The 9,142-nt window shown below is 47.7% G+C and overlaps 1 protein-coding gene across 6 annotated transcripts in view; it reads left to right on the top strand.

The window, feature by feature from the left end:
* The window catches only part of ZNF41 (zinc finger protein 41), a 44,189-nt gene that overhangs the window by 18,531 nt on the left and 16,516 nt on the right, over window positions 1-9,142 (top strand). For 2 of the 6 annotated variants that reach the window (XM_032756809.2, XM_032756806.2), the window contains exon 2: window positions 1,749-2,009. In XM_032756809.2, coding sequence (XP_032612700.1) covers window positions 1,938-2,009 — 72 coding nt within the window. In that variant the 5' untranslated portion in view covers window positions 1,749-1,937. Of the gene's footprint in view, window positions 1-1,658; window positions 2,096-9,142 lie in introns of all 6 variants that reach the window. The other 4 variants (XM_032756807.2, XM_032756805.2, XM_032756802.2 and 1 more) reach the window with 2 other exon arrangements.

The raw sequence follows: 9,142 nt of genomic DNA, 5'->3' as shown, positions 1-9,142 counted from the left end.
GGGACTACAGGTGCGTGCCACCACGCCCAGCTAATTTTTTATATTTTTAGTGTTTCACAGTGTTAGCCAGAATGGTCTTGATCTCCTGACTTCGTGATCCACTCACCTTGGCCTCCCAAAGTGCTGGAATTACAGGCGTGAGCCACGGCACCCGGCCAGGGAATTTTTAAATTTCCACATAGTTAATAGTAACAGCCTTATTTACTACAAATGCCCAGTTACATTGTTTTTCTTTATCCAGATATAATTATATATCAATTGCAAGAATCCTTTCTCAAAACTGCTTTCCTGTTTTGAGGTTTCTGCTTCTATTCCATTTACCATTGTTTAGACTATTCCCTTGAGTGTTCTCCTGAGATTGGAATATTGGCATAAAATGCTGAAATGCTTTTATGTCTAAAATTGTCTTTCTTTTGCTCTGACAAAAGAATGGTATCTAGCTAGGGCAGGTTTAGAATTCTTGGATCTCAGTCCTTCTGTCTCAATAATTTGTAGAGTTTTCTTCTAACATGGCTTCTGTTGTTGCAAATAAATCTAGTGCCATTGTGATCCCTTTTCCTTGTAAATGACGTGTTGGTTCTGCCTGGAAGTGTTGGAAATGTCAGTATCTGAGGTCATCGATTCAGTCCATGAGAGTTTATTGATTGGGGTGCTAAGGTGGTGAATGATTGCAAGTCTGGGATTCACAGGGATTACAAGTCAGTTTGGGGGGGCCTGGATTGGGACCTATGGACATTGGTTATTATAGTACTGTGTGAGTTGCTTTGTCATGGACTAGAACTTCTATTACTGAGGGTTTTATGGGAGTCATTGATCCTATTGATGGTGTGCTGCCTGGGTTGGTGATAATTTGAGGAGCTTGTGGAAACCAGTTGATGACACCATTTGGGACACAGTTTTTTGTCAACAGTGTGGGCTATAGGGATTTGGGAGCCTGTGCAGACCTGCAGGTTTTCAGGGCCTGATGGGAAGGGATAAGTATGAGTTTTCATCTTTGACAGAAGAGGATGGGCTCTATCCTTTGCATAGAATGTACACTGAATTACACAGAAGCTCAGTTTATACTCAAGTGGCATGGTCACCCCTCAGCCAGAGCACTTTGAAGCTAGCAGGAACCACAGTGTTTATTGTGATTCTGCCATGTATAGATAGAGTACCAAATGGCTCAGTAGTTAAGAAAGTATGCTTTGGAGCCAGGCATACCTTGGTTTGAATCCTTGTCCTTCCCCCTCATCTGAGTGATCCTCGGGGAAATTTCTTAATATTTCTGAACAGCTCTATCTGATGGTAAATGGGATTAGTAATAATAGTAATGCCTAGTCCACAGGATGAGTGTGAAAATTAAATGAGGTACCTAATAAAACATGCCTTGCACCTTGTAATAATAGCACTATTTAATATGAGTTGAGCATGTTCCAGGTACCAAGTAGGTGTGTGTAGAAGCATCATTTCATTTAATTCTAACAACCCTGTGAGATAGGTATTTTCATCCTGTTATAAGATGAAACTTCACATAAAGTGACTTCCCCAAATTCTAGCTAGAACATAGAAGAGCTTAAATATAAACCCTCATTCATTTTACACCAGATCTTGTGAATTTTCCCCATGTTTTGCTTTAATACTTGGTGTGGGTTTTACCGAACTTTTCTCTTCCGCAGCATCCAGCACAGTGAGCGGCCCCTGGGCACCACCAGAAAACATTTGTGGGTGAACGTGGAGTGATGACCATGTGGACACTGTCTTTCCAGGGTTTCTTGGAGCCTCTGCAGAGTCCAGGGGCCAGGCTTCTTAGTGGAAACTGCAGGATCTTCCTTCTGACCACTGCTTGCCTCGCCCCAGCAGCTCCGGTTGAGTCCACAGATGCCAGCTCAGCTTCCAGCTTGGGGAAGAGTGGGGTTGTCAGCAGGAGAGCCTGAGGGCTGAGGCCCAGCGTGAACATGGCAGCTAATGGGGACTCTCCCCCATGGTCCCCGGCCCTGGCTGCAGAGGGACGTGGCAGCTCATGTGAGGTGAGGAGGGAGAGGACCCCAGAGGCAAGAATTCATTCAGTGAGGAGATACCCTGACCTGTCCCCAGGGCCTCAGGGCAGAAGCAGGTGAGTCAGAGGAAGTGGCAGATTCCGGACCTGCCACCCTGGAGGCAGATCAGGGTCCTCCCGCTGAGAGTGAGCACCACTTGGCTGATGCGGCCACATCCAGAGCCCCGTGTGTTTCAGTGGACAGTGTAACGTGGCTGATTACACTAGAGGAGAGGGAGGATGTGGAAGGTGAGCCCTACAGCCTAGGGAGTGGGGACAGCTCCCTGCAGGACAAATGAGGGTGAGGTCCAGGTAGAAGCAGCCACTATCCATAGCCAGGGAGACTCCATCCCCCACCCCAGCACCAACCCTTCCCTCTCCATCGGCTCTTTACAGATGTCAGCTGATCCCCAGCAGTGCCCCCTTCCCCCAGGTCTCTGGGGATCTGGTGATTTCTCCTCTATCCTGATTTAGGTAGAGAAAAATCCTTTTTCTTTGGAACTTAGAGACTGGCAGGGTAGTAGGGCCACCACAGTCTCTGGGGCCCTTCTGGCTGTCCCTTCTTTCAAAGATGAATAAAATGGCCGGGCACGGTGGCTCATGCCTGTAATCCCGGCACCTTTGGGAGGCCGAGGCGGGTGGATTGCTTGCGGTCAGGAGTTCAAGACCAGCCTGACCAACATGGCGAACCCCCATCTCTACTAAAAATACAAAAAGTTAGCTGAGCGTGGTGGCGCATGCCTATAATCCCAGCTACTTGGGAGGCTGAGGCAGGAGAATCGCTTGAACTTGGGAGGTGGAGGTTGCAGTGAGCTGAGATCATGCCACTGCATTCCAGCCTGAGTGAGACTCAAAAAAAAAAAAGATGAATAAAATGCCCGAGAAGACACATGACTCGCCCAGGCCTCTCAGGTTGGCGGTGACAACACTAGACTGGAGCCAGGTCTCCTGACTGTGTCTTCCACCCTCACCGCACCACAGCTGAGATCAGGTTTCCCACTGAGAGCTCCTTTTCAGATCAGAGTTCCCATTGAGATTCTGTAAGCCGAGGAGGACCACGAGCAAGCCAGACCCTGCCCGACAGCTCCCTCCTTTCAGACCTACCTGTGGATGCTGTTGGCTCTGGAAGGGTTCATTATCTCAGGGACTCAGGGTCATGCAGTCATTAGGATAATATTAAACTTTTAAATATTTTTTTTTGGTCATTTTATAACTTCATAATAAAATACTAGAAAGTATAGGTTAGCAAATAGAAGAAACTAAAAAATTACTTGTCATTCCAACATTATCCAAAGTTAACCAGTGTTAACATTTAGCTGTATTTCCTTTCAGTTGTTTTTTTCCTTTGTATGTGCGTGTGTGTGAGTATACGTGTGGGGCCAGAGTGTGCATACATACTATACACATACACATATATCGCTAAAGTTTTAAAACAGAATCATACTCTTTGGTTACCTCATTTTTAACTGGGCAGTTTAACATAATTTGCTAAGCAGCAAGTATTTTTCTTCATACACTTATGATGTCCATAATTTAGCCAGTTCACTATTTTTTTAATTTTATTTATTTATTTTAATGTTTTTTCTCTGAGGCAGTCTCCCTCTGTTGCCCAGGCTGGAGTGCAGTGGCGCCATCTCAGCTTACTGCAGCCTCAACCTCCTGGGCTCAGGCGATCCTCCCACCTTAGCCTCCCAAGTAGCTGGGACTGCAGGCACATGGGACCACACCCAGCTGGTATCAAACTCCTGGGGTCAAGTGATCTTCCTGCCTTGGCCTCCCCAAGTGCTGGAATTACAGGCGTTGAGTCACCACCATGCCCTGCATATTTTATTTTTAATTGACAAATAATAATTATGTATATTTATGGGGTACAATGTGATGTTTTGATATTTGTATACATTGTAGAATATTTAAATCAACCTAATTAACATATCCATTACCTCAAAGACTTATTTCTTTGGTGATGTGAACATTTAAAATCTGCTCTCTTTGCAATTTGAAGTAACTACATCATTATTAACTGTAGCCACCAAACTGCAATAGATCTCAAAAACTTATTCCCTCTAACAAAAACTTTGTATACTTTGACCAATGTCTCCCCATCTCCCCACAACCAGTCCACTAATAATGTGCATTTAGGGTATTTCAGGTTTTCTATTGTGATTAAAACTGCTATGATAAAATTCCTACATTTAAATCTTTCTGCCAGCTGGGCATCGTGGCTCATGCCTGTAATCCCAGCACTTTGGGAGGCCAAGGCGGGCGGATCGCTTGAGCTCAGGAGTTTGAGACCAGCCTGGGCAACATAGTAAGACCCTGTCTCAACAAAAATACAAAAATTAGCCAGGTGTGGTGGTGTGCACCTGTAGTCGCAGCTACTTGGGAGGCTGAGGTCGGAGAATCATTTGAGCCCAGGAGGTTGAGGCTACAGTGAGCCGAGATCACACCACTGTGCTCCAGCCTGGGTGACAGAACGAGACTCCGTCTCAAAATAAATAAATAAGTAAATAAATAAATACATCTTTCTTCCAAGTCATTGAAATTATGTTTTTGAGTCAAAGGTATAGGGGCATTAAATAGCAAGTGAATCAATGCTTGATAGTAGTACACTTCCACCTTGTCTAAGCTCTGCTCAATCATGTCAGTCACGGACCCACAGGTTAGGGCCATGACAATGTGGTCCTCCCCACTCCTGCACATGGCCTCTTGCCCAGCCAATAGTGGGGATTTCTAGATGAATGATTCTGGGCTCTGCAAGGCACATTTCTCCATTTATCTCTTCTTTCCCAACCACAGATCTCTGACCCACCTCGAGAGATGGAAATGACCGAGACCCTGGGGGGAATATTATTTATTGACTTATTTATTTGTTAGGTTCTTGGTTTTTTCATTAACATCAGGGAGCAGGGTATAGGCAGAGATACCTAGGAACCAATAAAAATATCCCCAGGGTTTGAGGAGCAGCCAGTTGTACCAAGAAACAGTGGCTGAAGATGGAGAAGAAGCAGAGGGATCAGTAAGGTAAAGAGGGCTGGGAGGAGCCACAAGGGAATAAGGAACAGGGACCATGGTGCACTTACTAGAGATGAAGAATAGCCAAGGGGTCCAGGGTATAGGTGGAAGAATAATGAAACAAACAGGACATTAGTCAGACGCTGGAGCCAGAGACCAAGAAACAGTTTCTGAGGCTGGAGAAGTGGTGATCACTGAGGAGCAGGGAAGAGCCGAGGGTTAAAGAACAGTGAGAAGGATCATGAAATAGGAGGAGGTACCAGGAAATAGAGGAACCAAATAGCAGCCAGACGGAGCAGTCAGTATCCAGAGGGGTGAGGAAGCAGAAGAATCAGATAAAATGGAAAAGGCAAACATATCCAAGGAACTGGGTATGAGCCTGAGGGACAAGCAACTTCCCGAGGAACCAGGAAGCAGTTCCTTGGTTTAGAAGAGAGCTTGACGGTGTAGGCAAAAGACAGCAATACCAGGGAACAAGAAATGGGAAATACGACCCAGAGAATGGATTGCAGCCAGAGGAACCAGGAGACGATTGCTGAGGCTGTAGAATGGGCAGAGGGATCAGGGAAGGGACAGAACCCATGGAACAGGTGGAAAGATGAGAGAAGAGCCTCTGAAGCTGCAGAATGGCCTAGAGTACTGTGGAACACCTGGAGCAAGGAATGGTCACGGAGGCTGGGGGGCAGTCAGAGGGAGCAGCCAAAATGTGCTTGGGGCTGAGGGTCCACCAGAGGCCCCAGGAAGTAACCAGAGGAACTAGGGAACAGGTCAAGTGAGCATTAAACATGTATCCAGTGTGGGGTAGCAGCCTGATTGACCAGTGGCCAGCTAGAGAGAATAGAGGAGAGCCAGAAAGAATGGTATAACTGAAGCAAGTTAACAGCCCGAGGGCCCATGCAGTAGTTACTGGGGTGAAGGCACAGTTGGAGAGGCTGGGAAACAGCCAGAGTTCCCAGGACCATCCTGGTTTGCCTGTGACTGAGGGGACATGGGACTTCCAGTGCTAAAACAGGAACATTCCTCGGCAAACTGAGACACTTGGTCACCCTACCCAGGAAGCAATCAGAGGAACCAGCCAATAGTTAGATGTAATGTGAGTAATGGAGGCAGTGGAAGTACAGAATCCAGCCGTGGCATAGAACACGCAGTAGTGCACTTTAGTGGGTAAGGGCGTAAGCTAGCTAGTTAGGTACTACTCAAAGTGTGGTCCACAGACCAGATGCATGAACATCACGGGAGAGCATAGTAGAAATGTATTCAATGGCCAGGCATGGTGGTTCGCACCTGTAATCCCAACACTTTGGGAGGCCAAAGCTAGAGGATTGTTTGAGGCCAGGAGTTCAAGACCAGCCTGGGCAACATGGTGAAACCCCATGTCTACAAAATAAACAAATAAATAAATAAATAAATATGTGTCTGTGTATATATATGTGTGTGTGTGTGTATGTATATATATATACACACACATATATATACATACACACATATATATATATATATATACATACAAAAAAAATCAGCCGGGTAGGGTGGTACTGAGGTGGGAGGATCATCTGAGCCTGGGAGGTGGAGGCTGCAGTGAGCCATGATTGTGCCACTGCACTCCAGCCTGGGTGGCAGAGTGACGCCCTGTCTCAGAAACAGGAAGGGAGGAAGAAAAGGAAGGAAAGAATGGAAAGAAAGAAATGTACTCATGGAACTGTCCAAGGACAGGGAAGAATCAGGAGACTAGAGATTAGTCAGCAGAATCCAACAGCAGTCTGTGTGAGCCAGGAACAGCTGGAAGGAACAAGAAAGGCCCTTAGGGACCAGGGAACAGTCAGGTAGACTAGCACACAATCAGAATGGTGCCACAGAACAAGCATCAGCTGGAGGGACAACAAAGGGATCACAGGGCAGTCAGAACAGGAAACAGGAGGCATGAATAGTTAGAGCGATCCAGGTAGAGTCAAAGAAAGCGATAAAAGAATGGGGGTACTCGGAAGGAACAAGAGACATTTAGAGGGAATAGGAAACAGAGGGACCAAGGAAAAGTCAGAGGGAACAAGGACCAGCAGAGGGAGCAGGGACAGATCTGGGCAGGCAGCGAACAGCTGTACAGGAAGCAGCAAGGGAAGCGCGGAAAGCCAGAGGGAGGGAAGAGCAGTTGCAGGGCCACAGAGAACAGTCCCGGGGAACAGGAAACACTCAGATGTACAGGGAGGAGTAAAAGTAAAAATACAATTTAAAAATTTAAAAATTAGCTGGGCATGGTGGGGTGCACCTATAGTCTCAGCTATTCAGGAGGCTGAGGCCAGAAGGATCCCTTGAGCCTGGGAGTTTGAGGCTGCAGTGAGCCATGATTGCACCACTGCCCTCCAGCCTGGGCAACAGAGCAAGACCCTGTCTCAAAAAAGTAAAAAAAAGAAAATATCCTTCATGTTTTTTTCACAAAGACCGAAGCAGGGTACCTGCGTACTAGCTACCAGCTTGTCTACGTCCCATGAGACAGAAACACCCATGCATACAAGTTACATGGAGCAGGCTTATTATTTACAGGTAGGCAGCCAGGGACAGCAGAAGCCTACGATTCATTGCAAGCTGGTCCCCCAAGGCTTAGGAAAGCTGCTTCGTGCAGCTGGAGTCTCATCTGCGCATGCCCCACTTGCACCACAGCTGAGGGATCCCAGAAAGCAGCCCACCTTGGGTTTTATACCCTAGGACACCCCAACACACACCCAAAGTGCGGGGCTAAAGCACTGGACATCCTGTTCGCAGGAGAGCCCCCGGCTCTCTCTCCTGTTTGGGCCAGTCCCTCCACAGCTCAGGATGTTCCATTTCCAGCACATTCTACAGTTATTCTTGAGAACTGCAAGCAAGAAAGAGGGGACAACTGGGTTGGTCCAAGGCCACCCAGAAAATTATCCTGCAAAGACCAGGGCACCTCCAGCACAGGGGGAACCTGCAGAGCAGCTGGGTCCCTCGGCCCAGGCTCACTACCAGCCACGCTCCTATGTGCCCTGGAAGCCTTTCTTAGGCCTGGGGCAGAGTGGAAAGGCAAGATCACACCAGGAGGTGACAGAAGTGTGCTGAGGCAGGAGTGAGAGCAGCCCTGAAGCAGGAGGCCTGAGCCCCCAACCAGCTGCAGGGCAGGACAGAGCAGGTGGCTAAGGGATCAGGGACAGAATGGGCAGTTGGCAGCCAGTCCTGGCAGCAGAGTATACCCCCAGGGGTGAGGGTGCAGAATGTGCTGGGACTGAGATGACCCCGAATGGAGACATTGCTGTGTGACTAGTGGAGAGCCATGAGGGACTGGGATGGGGGCCGTTACCTAGGATGAGGAAGTCCTTGTAGGAGTCCTTGTGGTGGTAGGGACACACGCCATCCTCCATGGTAGATACTGCCCGGAAAAATGACACCTTTTCATATGTGGCAGGTGAGGCTGGAATCTGGGCATGTCTGTGTTATCAGCTTTCTACCCAAATCTCTCCAGAGCCCTCTTTCACCACCCTACACATTCCTTCCCAGCCATGGTGGAGTCCAAAGCTTCTATTTTGGTGGGGGAAGAGACCAAACAGGGACATCTCTGGGCAGTGTACCTTGTCTGTATTTCTCTTGCATCTGTCAATGCTTGCAATGCCTGGCATGGTGTTTGTGCATGTGAATGTGGCATTGTTAATGTGACCTTCATGACTTCAGGGAGGGATAGACAGGTGAGGGTGGTTTTTTTGTCTACCAGCTCCCAGTGCATATAATAAAAGTTTTTACAGCCAGGTGCTGTGGCTCATGCCTGTAATCCAACTACTTACGAGGTGAAAGGGTTGCTTGAGCCCAGGAGTTTGAGGTCAGCCTGGGCAACACTGTGAGACACCCTCCCGCACCACCGTCTCTACAAAAAAGTAAAAATAAAATTTAAAAATTAGCTGGGCATGGTGGTGTGCACCTGTAGTCTCAGCTACTAAGGAGGCTGAGGTGGGAAGGATCCCTCGAGCCCAGGAGTTTGAGGCTGCAGTGAGCCGTGATTGCACCACTGCATTCCAGCCTGGGCAACAGAGCAAGATCCTATCTCAAAAAAGTAAAAAAAGAGGCCAGGCACGGTGGCTCACACCTGTAATCCCAGCACTTTGGGAGGCC

Source organism: Hylobates moloch, unplaced genomic scaffold (genome assembly GCF_009828535.3).
Source record: "Hylobates moloch isolate HMO894 unplaced genomic scaffold, HMol_V3 SCAFFOLD_7, whole genome shotgun sequence".
Lineage (NCBI taxonomy): Eukaryota > Metazoa > Chordata > Mammalia > Primates > Hylobatidae > Hylobates > Hylobates moloch.
Note: the sequence above shows the minus strand (reverse complement) of the source record. Positions and strands in the feature narration are given on the sequence as shown.